The sequence below is a fragment of the Micromys minutus genome (assembly GCF_963924665.1).
Source record: "Micromys minutus genome assembly, chromosome: 21".
In the NCBI taxonomy this organism is placed as follows: Eukaryota; Metazoa; Chordata; class Mammalia; order Rodentia; family Muridae; genus Micromys; species Micromys minutus.
The window spans coordinates 9,330,758-9,352,006 of record NC_137956.1 but is presented as its reverse complement, the minus strand read 5'-3'; the positions used below and the strand labels follow the sequence as shown (position 1 = coordinate 9,352,006).

General features: G+C 38.8%; 1 protein-coding gene across 2 annotated transcripts in view; it reads right to left on the bottom strand.

Moving 5' to 3' along the window:
- BMP5 (bone morphogenetic protein 5) overlaps positions 1 to 21,249 on the bottom strand; it is a gene marked incomplete at both ends in the record, with an annotated part of 123,438 nt that overhangs the window by 21,314 nt on the left and 80,875 nt on the right. For both annotated transcript variants that reach the window (XM_080934271.1, XM_080934272.1), the window contains one exon: positions 1,922 to 2,116. In XM_080934271.1, coding sequence (XP_080790397.1) covers positions 1,922 to 2,116 — 195 coding nt within the window. The remainder of the gene's footprint in view (positions 1 to 1,921; positions 2,117 to 21,249) is intronic.

Below are 21,249 nucleotides of genomic sequence, written 5' to 3'. Positions count from 1 at the left end.
CCCTCCCTCTCTGCCCCACCTTTTAGCCCAAGTCCTAGGAGGCTTTTCCAGTCAGCTTGATTATTGACTATTGAAAGGCTGCATCACAAAGAAGACCAGCTACTTGCTTTCTTATTATCAAAATATGAATGAGCTTCTAAACTGTCGACCACATGTTCTATAGACATGCTTGCCAAGAATAAATTTTGCAAAAGAGAAATATTGGTCTATATTATAATAAGTGCATACAATAAACGTGTTGGGAAACGGGTGAAAAGGCTCTTGACTGCTGCTCCATGTGTTTTATTCATCGATGGTTATAGAAGGATATTTGTTACTTTGTGGTCAAGAAGAGAAGATAAATAGAGGTGGCCCACAGGGAAACGAACTGTGATGATTCTGGTTGCTGGAAACTTCTGCCAGAGTAATTATAGGCTCGGATAATAAGAGCATGACTGTCTTTGTGCTTTCCAGAGTCCTCAAAAATTATTGACTATTCTATTCAATTTTGGAAAACTCCTTTCTTGATGCCCAGTGCTACATTAACTTAAAACATTTCAGTCAATTTCAAAAACTTTCTATATGAAAATAATAAACATACGTGTGTGTGTGTGTGTGTGTGTGTGTGTGTATTGTAACTTTGACAAGGTAGTATTTGCAAGGAAAGGGGGCTGAGATTATTTTTCTCCATTTTCATATTTAGAGACTATAGCTTTTGCCAAACTAAATATTTTGCGAGGGTCTTTAACAAAAGTAGTATAAAACTACCATTATTCTTCAATAGAACTCTCTTTGAAAGATTCATTTTATATATGTAGCATTTTAATTCAGCAAAATATAGTACCATATATAATTCTCTCCTGTTGCTACTGTTTTTTGACAAACCAAATGAACTTCTGCCTAGCATGATTAATCTGGCACCTACACTTTAGGAGGGCAAAGGAATTCTACCTTTTAGAGTCACAGGTTCTAGGAGATTTGTTACATTGAACGTAACCTCAAAAAATGAAGATTTTAGAAATATATGAGTAAACGCTATTTGAAATTAGACTCCTAATTTGCTGAAATACTGTTGGAGAAAGTCACGGCTGTTCTGTGCATCTGCTCATCCACTGTGCCTTGCAAAGTATACATATGGTGGCTGTAGACACGGAAACATTTATATCAGTAAACATGTGCTAGGGTTAGTCAACCTCCAAAATCTATTTTTCATAGATGGAAATAGATTCTTTTAATAATGTAGACATCAATTTCACGTCATTTGAAACATGCTTCACGCCTAGATTAACAAAGGACCTTCTGACATAAAGTATGTAGTTAAGTCACAGGCCATAGCCTACTTTCCAATCAGTGATGCTTTAGCCTCTTCTTCCAACCGATCAAATTAAAATCAAAGTAGACTGATATCAGCTGCACATCTGTAATGTTTTTCTGAAAAGTTTTATGTATGCAGAGATTCGACAGTCTATTTATCAGCCCACCCAATAATGATGGGAAAAACACACACATTCTGACTGTCTGACAGTCTGCCCTTTTCCTGCCTCTAGAAAGAGCTACGTGGCTCACACCTAAACACTAAAGAAGGAGCTGCATGCTGTATTCACCTGGTTGAGCATTCCTTGAGGAAGTCAGCCTGAAAACTGTGTCATTTCATTTTGGGCTAGACTGTGTTGACTTAGCCATTTCATAACTTTATTACTGCCAGCTTGATTTTAATTTGAACGGAATCTTTCAACACATGAAGGCACATCATAGTTATTTTTAAATGAATTACTGGGTGATTCACTGGCGAAACATTCTGGGGATGCTAGAACCATCACTTAGATGATTTAATGTACCAAATGAAGGTGTATGCAGCTGGCAAATTTATTGTGACAACTTGACTTGCAACACATGACCCAATAATTCTCGAAGCACAACCGTCGCCCTCATTCTATCTTACCTCCCGCACTGGGAATCCTGGAGGGGTCCTGATGAGAGCTGGATTTATTGCGGTTTTGATTTTTCCGTTTGCTGGCTGCTCTCACAGATCGAAGAAGCACCTCGCTTGCCTTGAAGAAGGCCACCATGAACGGCTGTTTTGACTGAGGCCCATGTCTCCCCACAAGACCGGCCGACTTTACATTGATGCTGCGACCTGGGATAGAATACATAAGCACGCGGTTTATGAGAAAGAGATAAAGTGGCGGGAATGAGCCCTGTGGTACTTTGAAAAGGAGAAAACAATTTAAGCATTATCAGAATGCTTTCTTTATAGACTTTATAAACTAAGGATTAAATTCTCATAAACTTTGATATTTATGACTAGATAAATATTTAGCTATATTAGTTTGTCTTGCTGGTCTGCCACAGCATAGAACACATAGAGATGCCCCAGGTGACAGCCCATGGCTGCTCTCTCGTTCACTGACACTTTTTCAGAGTGCTAGGGAAGTGATAGACGTTCTTGCCTAGAAATTTCCACATCAAAGACAACTTCCAAAGTCAACTCCGGGCTTTTCTGCATTCAAGACTGTATCATTTTTTTTTTTCTCTACATGATAAAGATAAAGATGCCTGAAAGAGATTTCTATTCTTTCCAGCCAGTTTCAGCCTTTCTCGGGTAAATCAGTACCACTAACCTCCACACACACACACACACACACACACACACACACACACACACACACACACACACTTCTGAGCAGTATCAGTAAACTTCCCAAAGTTGTTTACTCTGTCCTTAGCATTCTTCCTGACATTCTGGGAGACTTCTGGAAACATAAGCCTGTTGTGAACTCCATTCTCATTGTAAAATATTTTTGAACAAACGTGGAATTTTTAAACTTTTTAATGATTCTTCACATCATGCACCCCAATTTCACTCATCTCTCCATTGCTTCATACCCACCCTCCACCTTTATAACCTCCCCCAACAAAAGAGACAGACAGACAAACAGACAGACAGACAGATAAACATCTCACTGTAGACACTGTTACATGTCACTGTGTGTCATACAGCATGCCCCTTTGTCCATACACCTTGCAAATGTTTGTTGTAATGAGTCACTGGTCTGGTTGGAGGCCTCTGACTTCTGCTACACCATCAATAAAACATCTTCACCATCTTCTTGGATATCCGGTTCTTGCCCTGTGTTGTGGAGATCCTTCAGCTTTGGATGTGCAGGAGAGGCCCCTTCCCATGCTTCAGCAGTTCGTAGATGGGGTAGATGTTAGAGCGAGCCAACTCAAAGCCCTGGATCTGGGCCAAGGTGGTGGCTGAGTTTGTCAACCTGCCAGCTCGCCCACACCCACTCCACCAGGTGTATTTTCCCACTGTGCCCAGGTAAGGGGCTGGACAGGCACTGTGAGGAGCAACCCTGCACTGGGCAGTAGAACTGGCCTCAGTCATGAGGACATTTCCAAATCTCTCTCCCAGCAGCGAGGTTCTATAAACTAAAAGTTGCCTGAGATTTCGGGTGACTCAAGTGAAGTCTGGTGTCTCTCAGTACAGAGAAGGAAGTTCTACATGACCTTATCAATGTTTGCTTGATTTGTTCTTAGTTTACATCTTAGATCCAGGTTAATCTGTACCTGTGGCAGCACTGCAAAGAAGGGGAGAAACAAGACTCAATTACAAGTCAGGGTGTCCTCGGCTCTGGAAACTGAGGTGACTTAAACTTCCTTTTCCACGGAGTAGCAATAATATTTATACTTGTACCAGAAGGTTTGGAGTACTTCCTCTGAGTATACTATAGAATTTTCTGGGTGCTTTCTATGCATTATTTAAATATGGTTTCACCAAAACTGTAGGAATAGGTTATTACTAAACTCCCAATTTAAAGTAATTGTCACTTTAAATTATATGGTTATATAATATGTAACTAGATGGTGTATATAATATATATGTAGCTAATATATATTCTATACCTATATACAAAAAGAAAACTATTGATTGGTTTCTAGCTCCATGGAATTCACCCAGAAAAGGGTGAACTATTTTGTTTTCTGCTGTGAGGGTAATGTAGAACATGGCTAGGAATAAGGGCATGATTGACTCTGGCTTGCCCCTTGAGAAATGTGCATGCTTTCTTAAAATATTTATTTTGCCAAGACTATAAAGCAACGTCCACTACAAGGTCCACTATAAGACCAAACTAACCATAAAACAAAGGAAAGAGAAGCAAATCCCTAAGATGGCATCTGTGCCATTTGACCAAATAAACCCTTGTTTTAAACAGAGTGTACTTTGGCAGCATGAACAGGTTGTGTGTGTGTGTGTGTGTGTGCGCGCACGCCACGCGCGTGCGCGTGTGCGCACGCGCACACGTGAACTGTACAGAGATATTTTCTGCAATCAGAAAATAGATGTGTGTTGTAAGAATTCATGCAGCTGTTGTGCGGGACACAAATACAGGCAACATGGGAAAGTATCGTCAACTGTTGTCCTATAGCAGAGAAAAGCTGTCTACAAGGACAAAAATGGGCAACTGCCTCACAAGCCCCTCTGCACTCAGTCCTACCAGGAAAAGGGCTTACAAATAACCCAGGCAGTAAACCTTAAACAAATAAGCATACATGTTTTCCTTTCAAATGCAAACTTATGGTGGCTCTGCGCCAGAGTGTATATACTTCTTAGAAAAACTTTATCATTGGCATAAATGAAAGAGGCACTTTGATTTGTGGTTAGAGTAGTTTCCATTTTACTTCCACGGTAACAAATGTATTAATTCAGCTCAGACTTCCTCCTTCTGGCAGTCCTTGTGCTGTAAAAAGAGAAATTAGAAGTTCCAGCCAAATACCATACCTTGAACTGACCCACTTCAATACATAAACAGTTTTACAATGTGTTTATTCAGGTGTAGCCCTTGAAATCGGTTTAAGAGTTTCCAGCAACAGGGAGTTGGGTTAAAAAAAAAAAAGAAAATGCAAACTGAGAAATTTGACTGCTATGGAATAGAACTGGCAATCTGTTCTTCATTTTTTTGTCCTGTTTGGAAATATAGCATTAAAAAGTATTTGTTGAAACTTTTACTTTGAGATTTTAATGAAGTGTTAATTTAACAGTAGCTAGACTTTTTACTTGTATCCGTAGATGACTGCAGGGACCATTGTTAATATATGATCTTTTTGATTCTAAAACAGTTTACTGTAAGGCTTTCACAGTGGGGAAAAATGGTTTTCTAGTAATTAATATGTGCATTGACTTTATAATTTAAAAAACTACTCAACTCCACAATCCAAGTTTCTTTCAGTTTGCAAAGTTTCTTTTCTTTCTTAATTCCAAAGATTCTCAGTGTTTTTTAAGCTATGGAGAGATAATACTGCTTTGAAGATTTATGTTCTGAAAATTGTAAAGGAATGTGTTACAAATAACAGCTTTCTTGGGATTTGCTAAGGAAGATGCTGTATATGAAGCAACATATCCCTTCAAATCAGTGTGAATTCCTTTTAAAATAACTTTGATATTACTAAATTTCTTCCTCATATCTTACCCACTTCAGCAATTAAGTAACAATTAAGATTTTATAAATTTGTGTTTTCTCAGTTACTCTTGGCCTTGAACTATATTATAAAAGCATTATGTATTTGACCCAGTCCTCTAGTTAAAATATATCTACATTGATTATAAAACTTCTGAATGATTTATTAGCTGTTTTTATTAAAAGGATCATAGAATATATCACATGTAATAAAGATAGTGAAAATTTTAAAATATATTCCATCACTTTTCATTTTGTGATTAAATGTCTAGAATATGTTAGGTATTGTGTAGAATATATTAGGTATTAGAAATATGAGATACATGAGGCCTAAACTGTTTCAGTTAGGAAAACTGTGGTTTTTATATTACCAGAGCTCTTCAAAGCTGTCCTTGTTTGTATTTATTTCCTAGTTAGAAAAATAGGTACAGTGACTGAAAAAAAAAAGATTGCATATGTAATGGAAATTTAATTGGAATGTGAAATTAACTGACTATTCATATAAGAAAGGTAAAGGTGCTAGCCTGAATCCACAGTTAGGCACATTAGGACTCACAGATATCACACAATAGCAAGAGCTTAACAGGTTCAAACAGGGATACATTTGAACTAAGCAACAACCTACAGAATTGGAAAAAAAAATGCTACCAACTACATATATGATAGTGGAATAATATCTAAATTATATATAAATAGCTCACCAAACTATATAGCAAGAAAACAAACCAGGTTTTTAATGGGATAAAGATCTAAATGTAATTCTAAATGAGAAAATCCAAAGGGCTGAGAAACATTTTTAAATTGTTCAATACCCTTAGCCACCAGGGTAGTAGAAATTAAAACTGCTTGAGATTCTGTCTTACACCTAACAGAATGGCTAAGGTCAACAGCACAAATAAAAGCTCATCCAGCGAGGATGTGGAGAAGGCAGAACTCCATCTATTGCTGGTAGGACTGAAAACTAGCACAGCCAGTCAATTGTGGTCCCTCAGGAATATAGGAATTGATCTACCTCCAGCCTTACTGGTTTGTTAAGTACCGAGAACAGAGGACTAAGGCAAATTCACCAAGAGGCCAGCTGAGGCTGGTTTAGATTTACTGTGGCAGAGAAGTTAGACCACTGTGCTGTACCAAAGAGCTATCCTAGACTCCCTGCCTTGTATTTCTAGATTACTCCTTCTGGAAAAAAAAAAAAGTAAAGTGAAACATCTTTAATTCTTTCAAAACAGGGTTATTAAGGATATTCTGACAGAAAACAGAGTCCAGCCAGTTCACTGCTAAGTGCTTCTAAATCAGTGGATTTCGTTTCCCTGGAGGACATACGATCTGAAAAGCATTCATTTAGGAATTTATCAGAGTGTAAGTGTTGATATCACTATAAGACCCTCGGATAAATTCTTTCAACCTTCCTGTAAGCATATTGCTGCTGACTGACTAGCCCAGATCACCTGTGATGGAACAGGAACAAATTAACCTCCCTTTCTTTGAAGCAAGACATACAGCACCCATTACTGCCGACTACACAGAAATCAAATCAGTCCTCTGTCTTACACTGACATGTCTACTTGGTCTCATTTATGTACATCCTGTGGTTAACTTTGATTCTAGTATGCATAAGTCATGGATTCGGTAACTCTAAAATACACTTGAATTTTGCCATTTTTGGAAAGAAATTATTTTAAATATATAGAGTTTTCTGCCTACCCTATATACTAAAGCATGCTCATATTGCATTTTAAGCACTGTAGTCAAGATATAATTTTATTGACTTGAATTCCATACATACTTCAAGTCAGTGTGGCCTTAAATTATGAATCTTCTGATCTAGCTACAGATTTCAACTTTGATGAAAATATGCATAACTTGAGTTGTACAGCAGAAATGCAGCCCTAGTTCCAGATAGAAGCCTACAAACTTCTAGTACAAACATAATTTAACATGGCTTCTCAAGTTTTCACATGATTCACACTTACTCATAAATTTAAACACAAACAAGAAAAGCGTAGATCTTAAACGATTTTGATGTTACTGAAACCTGAAAGGTAAGCGGTATTTGGAATTTTTTAAATTTAGATCACAAGGTAAGATTTTCTTTTCTTTTAAGGGTTCTTCATATTAATTTGCAACTTTGGTTAATATGCAAAGTTTAAGAATAATTTCTTTCCTGAAACTTTGGGCTAGCATCTTTAGAGTGACATTTAATACAGCAGTTCTCAAACTAACTGTTCTCCCTTACATGTTATCCATTAATAATTATATGGCATTTTAAAATATGTCAGAAACAAAAGATGAAATGCACTAATATGCCAAACATGTGTAGGACTCTGTGGCTGAAAAATTAAGGTAAAACAACCTCTTGAGTGGCTGGAGAATTTCAAATTTCTTTCTGTGTTACCATAGGGACCAGAGATAGGAATCTCTCAGTACTTACTGCACAAGTAGGATACCTGACAAATGTCTGCCACTCCACGCTTCAAGGATCTGACCATCTCTTTTGCCATCTTTACATGTACTTGAGCAGGCAACACACGCACACACACACACACACACAAACACACACACACACTCGCACGCGCATGTGCATATGCATCACACACCTATGGAGTATAAATGGAGTCATCCTACAACAGGGGACAATGCCTCCTCCAGACAAGCAAGACCAGCAACCAAATTAAAATCCTATGCCAAGTCTACATTAGTTCCTTTCAGTTGTTTGGCAGTAAAGTCCCATAGACCACCCCTCCAAAAATTACAAGCTATTGCTATTTCTCTTGGTTAACTTCCAGAACTTGGTGGCAAGACCCCATTATAAAGAAACCAAATATTTGAGTCATGGGACATAAAAAAAAAAAATCAAGCTGGTACTAAATTGGAAGCTCCATCCATTCCTACTGGCTAACTTTTGATGAGCTCAAAATTATTGTGTATGCTACCAGCAGGGTCCGGTTATCAACAGTCTAACCAGCTTCTAACCCTGGGAATGACAACCATAAACAGCCTGGTAAACTATGTTTTCTGGTGCAGTCGTGACATAAGACCAGCACAATATCAAACCAGCCAGACTCTCAGCGTGAATGGAGGAGGGGCTCAGAAAGGTCCACATGTAGCCAAGGATCTTTTGGCAACTGGTGGCTGATTGGGTTAAGTGAAGTCAGTTTTCTTCAAGGACACAGCTCCTGACAAGTCATCCAGCTTCACTGGCTGGTCCTGCACCCATACAGACAGCACTAAGTAAATTAAGTAGGTTTGTAGGAAATATAATGCGTATAAAATTGAGAGGAAAAGTATTGGAGATGAAAGGGTAGGAACTTGAGAGGAGAGATAGGCTATGGGTCAAAATGGTTTGTACACAATTATTTGATAACAAAATCAAAAAAACATGAATGCATTTTTAATATGTAAGATCTCTTATATAATAGCTACAGAACAAAGACAGACAGACCAGACTTCCTGACTGACTCTCTTAACAGGCCTGAATGTGGCAAACATGGCCCTGACAGGTTTTGTCCCTGACTCTTCTCCCCTGTGCTAAACTGATAGATGGCATTCCTAAAGCTCTCCCCCCAAAGTCTATTCCCTTATTTGGCCACTGACTCATTTCTGAGACAAAATATCATGGTCCAACAATCAAAATTTATTATTTGGCAGCATGTGAAACCAGGATTTACCAGTTCTCCCTTGCACAGACTCCACCCATTCTCCTAACCTTGATGCCACAGGGAAGACAGATGCTGGTGACACGGGGGTGGGTGGGTGAGGGAGCACGCTCTCAGAGATGGGGGGATGGGGAGGGGACAAGGAAGGGGGACAGCTTTTGAAGTGTAAATAAAATGATTTAATAAAAAAACCCACTCCTGAAAAAAATCACCTGCTGCTTCTTGCTGTCTGCCTTTGATCAATCCAGAGGCACCATCATGACTTGTCCCTCTGGAGTAATAAATCTTCCCTGTGCTGAGAGCTGGGTGTCTGATTATCTTCTGTTCTGACTCTGAGGGGCCAAACCAACCCCCTCCTTACATTTGCTATGAGTTGAGGCCAACTATCTAGCTGGTATCACAGCAGCAAGTGCCCCTGTCTCACCCAACAACAAAGGTAGTTATAAAATAAAGTGGATTCTTAAGGAAGGAGTAAGGGGGAAATACAAAGAAGATGGGAGGAGGATAAAAAAAAGCATTGGTGGGGATACAAGGCGGTATAGATACGCTGAACAGTATGAAGAATCCTCAAAAAGCTGAAAATAAGTCTACTAACTCCTGCTCACAATGTTAACTGCTAATCTGTTCTCAATACCAAGAAAATGGAAGCAACCTAATGCCCTTCAACAGAACATTGTATGAAAATACATATACATAAGTACATACACACAAAAATACTATTCAGCAATAAAGAAAAATGAAATCATGATGTTTTCAGGCAAATGAATAGAACTAAAAATAGATATTTTTCTCTCCCATGTATTTATGTATTTATTTTTTATTTATTCCTTTTACATCCTGATCGCAGCCCCCCTCTCCTCCCAGTTCCCTCCTCACATGGTCTCTCTGCCATTCCTCTTTACCTCGGAGAAACAGAGGTCCATCCCTGGGAAAATAGTTTGACAGAGGTATCCCGGATCAGGAAAGGCAAATGCCACATATTCTCTCATTTACAGCTCATAGCTTCAAATCTTGAGATGTGAGTATAAAATCCACAGTGACCAGAGAAACCAGTCAAGTGGAAGGGAGCATGAGAGGAGCAGACTAGAGCAAAAGATGCAGAGGCAGGTCCTAAATGGAAGAAGGGAAGTCAACACGGAAGGAGAGGAAGAGACAAGAGGGATGAAAAATCCTTAGGAAATTATTATTTTATATTTACCTAAAATTAATATATATACATATAAATGTGTATTATATTAATAAATAATATTATATGTGAATATATATATATAAATATACATCACTTAAATGCAGTTATGCCACATACTTGTGCTAATAATTTCCACACAGAAATATACAACTGGTAATAACACAGAGATCGACTGGTTCGGGGGTGCCCAGGCTCAGTGGATACATCCACTACATTATTCATACTCCAGTGAATGATGCAGACCAAAGGGCATGAAGACTGTAAATTCCAGGAATTCATGGTAAGTTTGTGTCTCCCAGACATTATAGGAAAGCTACGTCTATGATACTGCAGTGGTATAGCTGCCTAAGAAACACCTGAACAAACAAAACTAACGAATGTGCTATCACCAAAGGGAAGACTGTAACCAGGCCTGTCCCAAGCAAAGAAAAACAGGCAACCAAAGAAGACTACTGCACGTGAGAGAGTTAGTCTTCCCCAGGAATTAACCCCCTAACTGGTTCCCAATAGCAACTAATCAGCCCTGAAACTGTACGCATACAAGCAGTGCAAAACTGACTCAGCATATTTTGTTTACATATTTGCACATAAACATACACACCAATCAAAGGGAAAGTAATCTTGATTTTAAGAAGGGATGAGGAAATGGCATAAAAAAATTGCCAAGAGGAACTGCCAAGACCTGCACAGCTTTGGGACTAACCTGGCAAAGAAGAACCAACAGGCGTATAAACAAGAAAACTGGTTGGCTGTACATGCTAATAAAAATGTAGACGTCATTCAACAGAGGAATGGACACAGAAAGTGTGGTGCATTTACACAATGAAGTACCACTCAACTATCAGAAACTCTATGAAATTCCTCAGCAAATGGATGGAGCTAGAAGCTATCATCCTGAGTGAGGTAACCCAGTCACAAGCCAATACACATGTTACACACTCACTGATAAGTGAATACTAGTTTCAAAAAGCTCAAATACCAAGGAACAATTCACAGACCTTATGAAACTCAAACAGAAGGAAGTCCAAAATGTGGATGCCTCAGTCCTTCTTAGAAGAAAGAACAAAACGCCCAGGGGAGAAAATACAGGGACAAATAGAGGAGCAGGGATTGAAGAAAAAAAATCCAGAGACTGTCTCACCTGGGGATCCACTCCATATGCAGCAGCCAAACCCAGTGCTATTTATGATGCCAAGAGTGCTTACTGCTAGGAGCCTGATATGGATTCCTCCTCAGAGGCTCTGCCAGAGTCATACAGATATAGTTGAAGATGCTTGCAGCTAACCATTGAACTGGGTACAGGGACCCCAATGAGGGAGCTAGAGAAAGTACTGAAGAAACTGAAAGGGTTTGCCACCCCATGGGAAGAACATTATCAACTAAACAAAACCCTCCAGAACTCCTAGGGAATAAAACACCAACCAATGAGCACACATAGAGAGACCCATGGCTCCGGTTGCATATGTAGCAGAGGACGGCAGTGTCTGGCATCAGTGGGAGAAGAGGCCTTTGGAACACCAGGGAGCTGAGGTGGGAGAGGGGGTTGAAAGAAGGGGCACCTTCATGGAAGGAAGTGGAGGGGGACAGGGAATGGGAGTGGAGGGAAAGGGAATAACATTTGAAATGTAAATACAGAGAATATCCAACCAAAAAAAAATATCATCAATAAAAAAAAAAAAGGAAAGAACAACAGTTTCCAGAAACTTACTGAATTTCTAATAAACAGCGAAACAAGGAGGCAGGTTAACTATACAAAGCTGAAGAAGTGAGCTAGTGGCAGTCCTTGTATGGGAAGTATTCTTTGTATGTACTTTTTTTAGCCAAAGGTTAACCACTCACCAGTATGCATACTTGGATTGGGAAAGGCTTTGCCATTCTCTCCCCAGTCCTCTACCCCAGCCTGACCTGGAGAAGTCCTGCCACTTCCACAAGTCTGACTCACTGGTGGCTTTACCACGTGTCAACAATGTTCCTTCATACAGGGAAGGATATACTCAATCACCGTGGAGAATTTGATGGAAGGAGGAAAATGGTGTATTTTCATTTACCATTTTTTAAGTCAAGAGTAAATAGTTACAGTTCCAAGTAATATACAGCTTTAGGAGAAATTCGTTTTCCTCTGTGACCGGGGTGCATTCAGAGTGGAAAAGCATGAAAGAGGAAGGGTATTCACCAAAGCTTGCTTCTGTCTCTAAACACTGCACTAGAGTATCCAATACCTTTGTTTTGAGGTGTGATGGGGGCTGGAAAAAGAAGTTAGTGCATGTGAGCAGAAACATTGGCAAGTAACTGGGACATGATTGGAAACACAATTCTTGAGAACCAATGCTCAGGAGACCCTAGGAAAGGAAGATCTGGAGAAAGAAAGGCTGAGACACACGCAGGAGTAGAGCCAGAGGTCTGGGTCCAGTGTGGATCATTTTCAGCAAATTCAAATATTTTACAGTCTGAAGAGCAGGGCTGGGGTAGTAGAAAATCAAGTATGTCTCCTTCCGTGGACTCAGCCTGAAATGAGAGGTACACTACCTCCCGCATAGCAAGCGCACCAAATACTTCTTCCTTGGCCCTAATTTTCATTTGATGAAAATATGAATCTCAGACCAAAAATTGCAGTTTATCTTCACAAAAGCTCTGAGTTTTTAATAGCTCTTGTCTTTGTATAGCTCCATTCCCCTGGGGTCCTATGAGCCTTGCAGACATCATCCCTCCCATACCCCAGAAAGACTGGCTAGCATTTTGTCTTGCGGCCCCCATTTATTTTAAGAAAGCAGAAACATTCTTTTCGCTAAACCATGAGAAAAATGAATTATTTGTAGTCCTCTTTCCAATTACGTGACTTTTTACACTAAGAGAAAGAAAGTATTACACTGAGAAAATTCTTTCCTTCAAAAGAATAGAAGACGTAAATAAGGCTGTGGTAAACCACAGACTAGCAGGAATCCACCAAAGGTCTAAACTCTCCATGGGTTCTGCTATCCATCCAGAAATTCTTTTAACATTTGAAATTTGTTTGTTTGTTTGTTTGTTTGTTTTCACATGTACCAGCTGTAAGATTGCTTAGGGCTCAGTGCTTGGTTTACATGGTGACAACAGTCTTGGAAAAGCACTCAGTGCAGCAATGGTAAAGTGAGTGTCTGAAGAAATCATCACTTGGTACTTGCTTATCCAGATACTTTTATCATGGAGAACAGTATAGTTCATTAAAGACCTAGCATGATTTGACCTTAATCCTACATTCCCTTTCTTCCTGAATTAAGGCATAAATGCCTTTTTATTTTATTTTATTTTAACACTCAAGATTATATTCCCCTCCCAGTCCACCCGCCTACTGTTCCACACCCCATACCTCCTCCCACCCACCCTGTCTTCGAGAGGATGTCCCCACCCAATCCACCCCACCAGACCTCTAAACTCCCTGTGACCTCCAGTCTCTTAAAGGTTAAGTGCATCTTCTCTGACTGAACCAAGACCTGAGAGTCCTCTGCTTTGTATATATTGGGCCTTCATATCAGCTGGTGTTTGCTGCCTGGTTGGAGATCCAGTGTCTGAGACATCTCAGGGGTCCAGGTGAATTGAGACTGCTGGTCCTCTTACAGGATCACTTCCTCCAGCTTTACCCTAATTCAACCACAAGGGTCCGCAGCTTCTGTTGGTTGGGTGGGTCCAAATATTTGCATCTGACTCTTTCAGCTGCTTGTTGGGTCTTTTAGAGGGCAGTCATGCTAGGTCCCTTATACATGATCATGAGCAGCTTCTACTACCATGAAAGTAGATCAATAAAACATTTTAACAATAAGAAAATAAAATAAATGAAGAGACTAGACACCAAATACCTAATGAATAGTAAGTGTCCTCATTTTACTCCCTCCCACATATTGACTTAAAACACAGGGAAGCATTCAGGGTTGAACCAAAGCATGTGAGCTATTTCCAGTTTGAACCCGGCCTGAGATACATAGCAAAGTGCTTTCTCCAGCAAAAAACAAGTAACTGAACAGAAATGTTTTGAGAAGCCATTTCCTTTATTTCCTTCGTACACATGAAGTAGCAAGATAACAAGTATTTGTCTTAGGAAAGAAGATGCAAACCTTCATTGACAATTTTCCTATGTTCTGTCAACTTAACAGTAAACCAAGAGCGACAGCTGCCCAGGATGGAAGCCAGGTAGTTTACCTGTTGCTTACCAAGCCTCCCATATCTATTCCTCACAAAGCAATGCTCATATCTTTTTAAATAAGACTCAAAGAGTAGTCAAATTTTAAGATAATACTTACCATTCGTTCTTTGAAATTTTTATACATGTATGTAAGGTACCATTATATCCACTATCTTCTGCCAATCCCTCCAACTATCCCCCAGGCAATCTCCTCACACCTCACACCTAACACCATGACCTCCTTCTAAACTAATCATTAGTAACTAACTGTTATAATTTACCCTCTGAGTCTGATTGGTGCTAACGACATGTCCATGGTTAGTATATCATCCACTTAGGCATGAGCATTCTACCAGCAGTCACACTCCAAAGGTACAGCGACTCTCCCCAGAAGCCATCACTGTCAATAAATAGCTCTTCAGCTGTGGATGGTGAGCAAGGTCATATTTGAAGAGCACTTTCAACCCTAAGGTAGTATCTCCACCCCCCATGCTTGATGCTAGTAATTTATCATGGTTGATGTTTTTCCTTGCAGGTCTCGCTATAAAAGCACTTCCCATTCTGTGAAGAACAAGAACAACTCTCATCACGGTCTATCAATGGCACATGTAGCTGACAAAAACAGCAACAACATTTATAATTCGGAAACAGCCAGTCCTGGAAAGACAGATTATTTCCCCAAATGTCTATTTTACAGAAACAAAGATATTACTCTATAGAGAAAATAATAGTGCTTTGCAGGTAGATGGGGGGAGTGTCTTACATGTGAGCATCTAATCACCATTCTCAATATGAGCAATCATACTACTAACTTCTGTGGTTGGCTTTTTAAAAATGAATACTTATTTGATATATCTGAGCACACTGTAGTTGTCTTCAGACATACCAGAGAATGGCATCAGATCTCATTACAGATGGTTGTGAACCACCATGTGGATGTTGGGATTTGAACTCAGGACCTCTGGAAGAACAGTCAGTGCTCTTAAACACTGAGCCATCTCTCCAGCCCTGTTGTTGGCTCTTTGGTTGTCAATATTTTGAGAATTTTTCCTTTGACTTTGTGAACCTACAGCAGGCTGTAGGTTGAACTCAGCAACACAGAACCCCTGAAAATTCTCCTGACTTCTGATGAAATTTTTCTTTCTTCTTCCCAGAAAAAAAGCATGCAGACACCAGCCCTGGGGTTAGTTTATAGTTTACTTTGAAAACTTAGGTATCATCAATAAGTTAAATTCTTATAAAGAATAGAGAAATGTCAGTTGTGTGGTACCTTGTATAACTATCTGACGGTGTTTGTGACAATGGCATTACTGTGAAAAATATTGTGGAGAGCCCAGAGGGGGCCCATGAGAAGCAGAGGGAGATACTCTTGACATATTGTTTGTGGAGCATGTGGCTCCTTGGCTATTTTTTTGGATTAATGAAAAATAAAGCACAAAAATAAAGATTTAGTAGAACACCCTCATACCCATTTTCATTAAATGACAACTCTGGGAGGGTGAACTGTACCTTTCAACATTTTTTTTTTTATATCCACCAGTACTAAGTAACATTGATCTTTAAATTGCTACTTTTAAAACCTATTTCCATGTGTGTTCTTGAGTGGTAATGCTAAACTTTGGATAAGTAAGTGAAGATTATAATATAGCCCTCATTCAATTATAAATATATTATAAATTAGAATGTAAGAATTTGCTTTTGAAGGCTAGTTGTTAAATATAAGAACATGATAAAATAGCTAGAAATGGTCCTTTTTTGGCTTGTTCAATTATTTTTTTATATAATATCTCATGTGGTCCAGAAGGCCTGCATGCACAAGTGAAGATGACTTTGAATGTCTGGTTCTCCTGCCTCTGTCTCCCAAGTGCTGATGCTATAGATATGTACTTCCATACCCAGCAACGTCACAACTTTAATAGACAATTAAATATTCTTTCACATCTATTCACAATGGATATATCTACAAACACTTCCATACCCAAGTCTCAGAGAACAGTGAAAAGGATGGGGGCAAAAAACTTATAAGAGCCAGAGGATCAGGGAGTTTGTTAGACAATTGTGTCAACTAATAATGTCAGCAGCTACACCCATAAAGTCTCATGAACATGACTACCCAAATATGAACTGAACAAAGACAACATCAATGAATATTATGGATGGGAGAAAAACCAGAGGCCTAAACCCTACACAAAGACAGATGAGGAAAGCTGGGAGTGGAAGGGAGGTCTTCCCTAAGGAAGAACACACCAATTGGTTGCCCAATGACAAATGGTCAATCTTAGAAAAATACATACAAGTAACATTATATTAACTGAGCAAATTCTATTTACAAATGTGCATGTATATATGGATAAGGGTATGCAATAGCAATTAATTAAAGAAGAAGCCATGAAAGAATGTGAGGACGGATGCATGGGAGTTTTAAAGGCCGGAAAGTGAAGGGTAAAATGTAATTATGACCTGAAAAATAGAAAGTTATTTCCTATTAAGAAACAATTATACATAAATAAAGCAGACCACAAATACAGTATATTTAAAAGTATTAGGTAACAAAAAGAATACATAGCAAAAAAATAAAGATTTTTAAAAATTAGAATCATGATTGTATACAGTGGGTAATCTTGCTCAGAATGTGAAGTTTTCAAAACAGCAATTCTGCTTAAGGAATAGAAATATGCAAGTGTGCTGACCAGAAAAGCAGAGTTTTCTCTTCATCGTTTTGGGGGTAAACATCTTCAGATATATTGCTTTCCCAAACACAGTCTTAGTTGCCAAGATCCCAAGACCAAGGCTGCCACTGTGTCCTCTGATTGGACGTTAGGAGGATGGGAGGTAATAGAAGGGACAGGGTAGATTCAAGGTGACTTTTTGTGGAAAGATGACGAGTTTTAGAAACTACATGTTGGACCACTTTCAGAATAAATGTTCTTCCACTGGAAAAACCACAAGATTGAGTATTTATTGATACATTACATGAATGTGGGGTAGTGTGACCCATAAAATGAAAGAATTGGTATACTGAACTTCATAAGGATAACATTTCATCTTCTGTCAAGGTAATGATAGACAACTTACAGACATGGAGAAATGTTAATGGACTATCATCCAGAATTCATTTATAGCCTCCTTAAAAGTCAACAAGAAAAGAGTGTAAGCCAGGAGTGGAGCTCAATTCTGCAACCCAGCCCTTCAGACATGCAAACCGGAAGATCGAAAGGTGAAGGACACTCTAAGGTACATTCAGGGTCTCTGTCTCAAAGAAAAAAAAAAGCAGTGGGCAGTGTCTAGAGGGAATTCAATATGAAGAGATGCTCACATCCAAATACCATCAATATATGCACACTTATTAGAACAGCCAGAGTCAGAAGAATGCTTACGCCATATTTGTGGGGATAAAAAAGAAGTGAGGTAAATTCTTACAAAACATTTAGTATGTAACAAGGATTAAACAAAGGCCCTCAGGTGACACAAACATGCTATCACCAAAGCCATATTCACAGACCCTTTATTTGTGTTTATTTTAAGACAGGGCTTATGTGAGTTTTCCTAGTCAGTCTTGAACTTTGCTTACATTATAGGCAATCCTTGAACTTAGCACGGTAGATCCTCGGCATCCTAAGTGGCTGTGCTCACATGCCTAGGCCTCCAAGTCCATCTCAAAGCTAAGCATGCTTTTACTACATGGCACTACGGACCTGGCTTAGAGTTAAAAATGCATGCCTCCTCAAAAAAATATTTATAGACACTGAATGAAAGGTGCCAAGTTGAAATTTGAAGCAACCATGATATGCTTCATTAGATGAATGTAGAAATAGGCTACAGTGTATCCAAATGGTAGAATAATATTCAGTGATTACAAAGAAACGAGACATCAACTAATAAAAATACACTGAGAAAACTTAAAGATGTGGTACTATGTGAAATAAGCGACACTAAAAGACTATGTCCTGCAGGATTCTAGTTGTGTTATGTGCTTAAGAAGGTAAACAGTGGTGAAATTAAGAACTCAACAACTGTCTAGCATTATGCATGGGCAGACCTGCACCGGCAGAGCACAGCCTCTGAGACAGAGTACAATACTCTCTGATACTAGAATGACACATTTATCTCATTATAAGATTTTTCTCAAATACATAGATTACACACTAAAAGTGAGACATCATGTAATCTATGGACCACTCTGAATCATTGTAGGATCCTCAACAGTAGTAAATGTGCCAGCCTAGAAGGAATGCCTTCAAAAGAAGGAATCATTCAAATGAAACGATATGGTGTTTTAGGGGAACATTAATATTAGGTTCTCTTCTAGGGTATATGCCTTCTCCAGCCACTGGGATTTGGCTGGGTCTATAATACCAGGCACGAATTCCCTCTCATTGAACAAGACTGAAATCCAACTAGACTATCATTGTTTACCCCCAAGGCAGCAGTGCCAGTACTGAACCATATGGGGAGCTTCCCAGTTCACTCTCTTTTGTGGTTTCTTGGCTTTTCATCTGGATAGGACTATTGGTTGCTATATGTAAGCATGTTATCCATACTTATTCTATCTTCTGTTACTAAATACTCTGAGAAATAATTCTCAGGAAGCAGGCTTCCAGGTCACTTCTAGCTCCATTTCCCTAAGCTGTTTCTGAAGTGCATGGAACCTTCAGGGAGAAAGTCTTATCTGCAAGCTCTGGAAGATAACTGCCTATGGCAGTATCCTGTATTGATTTGGAGGCCTCCTGGACCTCCCTTGCAGCAGATGGAGACTATTACAAAGATCCACAACTGATCAAAATGCACCATGGGATACCCAGCCCCAAATGATACCTCTACAATCCATCCCCTGCACCTAAGACTCAGAGAAAATCGTGGTGGAAGGACAAGAATAAATTTAAAAGCCAGAAAACCAGGATTCCTGCTGCAAGATAGTATCTTAGGTATAACCTGGGTGCTGCACCCATGGGCTCTTCACACTGTAGCTGTGTAAACAGGGCTCTGTGACAACATCGCCAGAAAACATGGCAACAAAGAAAGAGGAAATTTAACAAAACCCCACTTCTAGATGAGCATTCAGTGGCTGCTAAGATATGGAAAATCAGTTTTTTTCAACTATGTGCCCTGAAAAGTTACCCAATCCAAAGTAGTCATCCTATAACCTTGTATGTACAAGCAACTCGGTAAGTTGTGCTTTGTGAGTGTGCATATGTGTGTCTGTGTATGGAATGATTAATGAATAATTTGAAAGGAAGATGAGGGAGGAATTGAAGTAAGGAAAGGGAAGGGTGAAATTATGCAAATATAGCACTCATGCATGAAATTCTCAAAAAAAAAAAAAATAAAGCCTTTAAATTAAAAAAGAAAATAAATCTTTCCAAAAACATTATTCATCAGCACAAAAATGAGAGAGGCTCATTATCAAATTCATAATAAGTTAAATTTGGCTTCATTTAATGTTGGCATGAATGACAGAAGAAAAATATTTTTCTTTTAATTTATGAACTTAGAAAATCATGATGATATAAGAAGCTGAAAGAAATATTGAAGTAGTTGAATTTTGAAAAAGAAAACAGACCAGGAATGCTGTCATTTTACAGAGGACAAATCGTAATACAGGGGGAATATATAAAAAGTCAGAGGCTGTTTCTCTTAGAGATTGTCTAAATTTCATTATTCTTCTGTAATGGTTGTTTCAATAGCATTGTTTTATTAGAATGTTATAAAATATATGTATTTTCCAGTTGGGATCTTATACAAGAGTGTTATGAAGTACACAGCAGAAGATGAAAACAGGCACCTCTGAAAATGGTTTTAGTTAATGGTCAAGAGTCAACTAAGTGTCTTCCTATTCGGAAGAAAATGGAGAATGTGATTTTTTTTAGAACCTGATTTTACAAGTTCAACAATGCTTGCTATTAGTAAACTCCTGGCTAAGGTTAAGTTTTATTAATGTCATTAACAGGGTCTCAGCTAACCACCCGACTTTAACTGTATATTTACTTTAGATGAACTAAGAGGCTGGTAAGGCTCTTGGTGGGTAACAGTACTTGCTGTCAAGCATGAGGGTCCACACCGGGGAAGAAGAGGACAGATTACTGCAAGTTGTCCTGTGACTCCACACTCACAAAGTGAGAGACACGTTATCCTGACACCCCACACACAAACAATAGGAATAAATCAACATAATGATTTTAAATGAATGAAAGGTAGTCCTGGAAAGTAAAACCTTCATCTGCTTTGTAGGATTAAAACACATGGCGTATTAGCATGGAACAACTGAGGTCAGTATGAGCTATGCCCAGGATAAGAACACAGAGAAGCAGAGATTTATAAAGAGGGGGAAAAGTATGATTTGATAGAGTAAGCTCAAGAATAAAGCATGTATAGTTTATGAAAATCGCAATGCATTATTTGGTTGGAGGATGCATAAATTTAATGCTAATCATTATGTTTATTTAAATATTCATGAGAGGCGAAAGGTACACTGAGGTTTTATTTTTTTGCAGTGGGCACAGGGCAGTTGAAACAAAAACGAGAAATCTGTATTCTGTGACAAGCACTAAGATGTTATCCCACTTGTAAAACCCTTGGGTCTCAACTTACATGGCTTTGAGAAGCTAAAAAATACTGACTCCAAACCTCAGAGGAAATCTCAATCCTGTTTGTTTTTGAGTAGAAATCTTGCCATTTTTACCAAAAATGTGCATGGGTTTTTCTCGTTGAATAATACTAATATTAAAATAAGAAATGTATTTGTGTTCTTTGACTGCCTTTTAAATATCTAAGGACTTTACTCAGCCAAAAAATTTAATTTTCAAAACT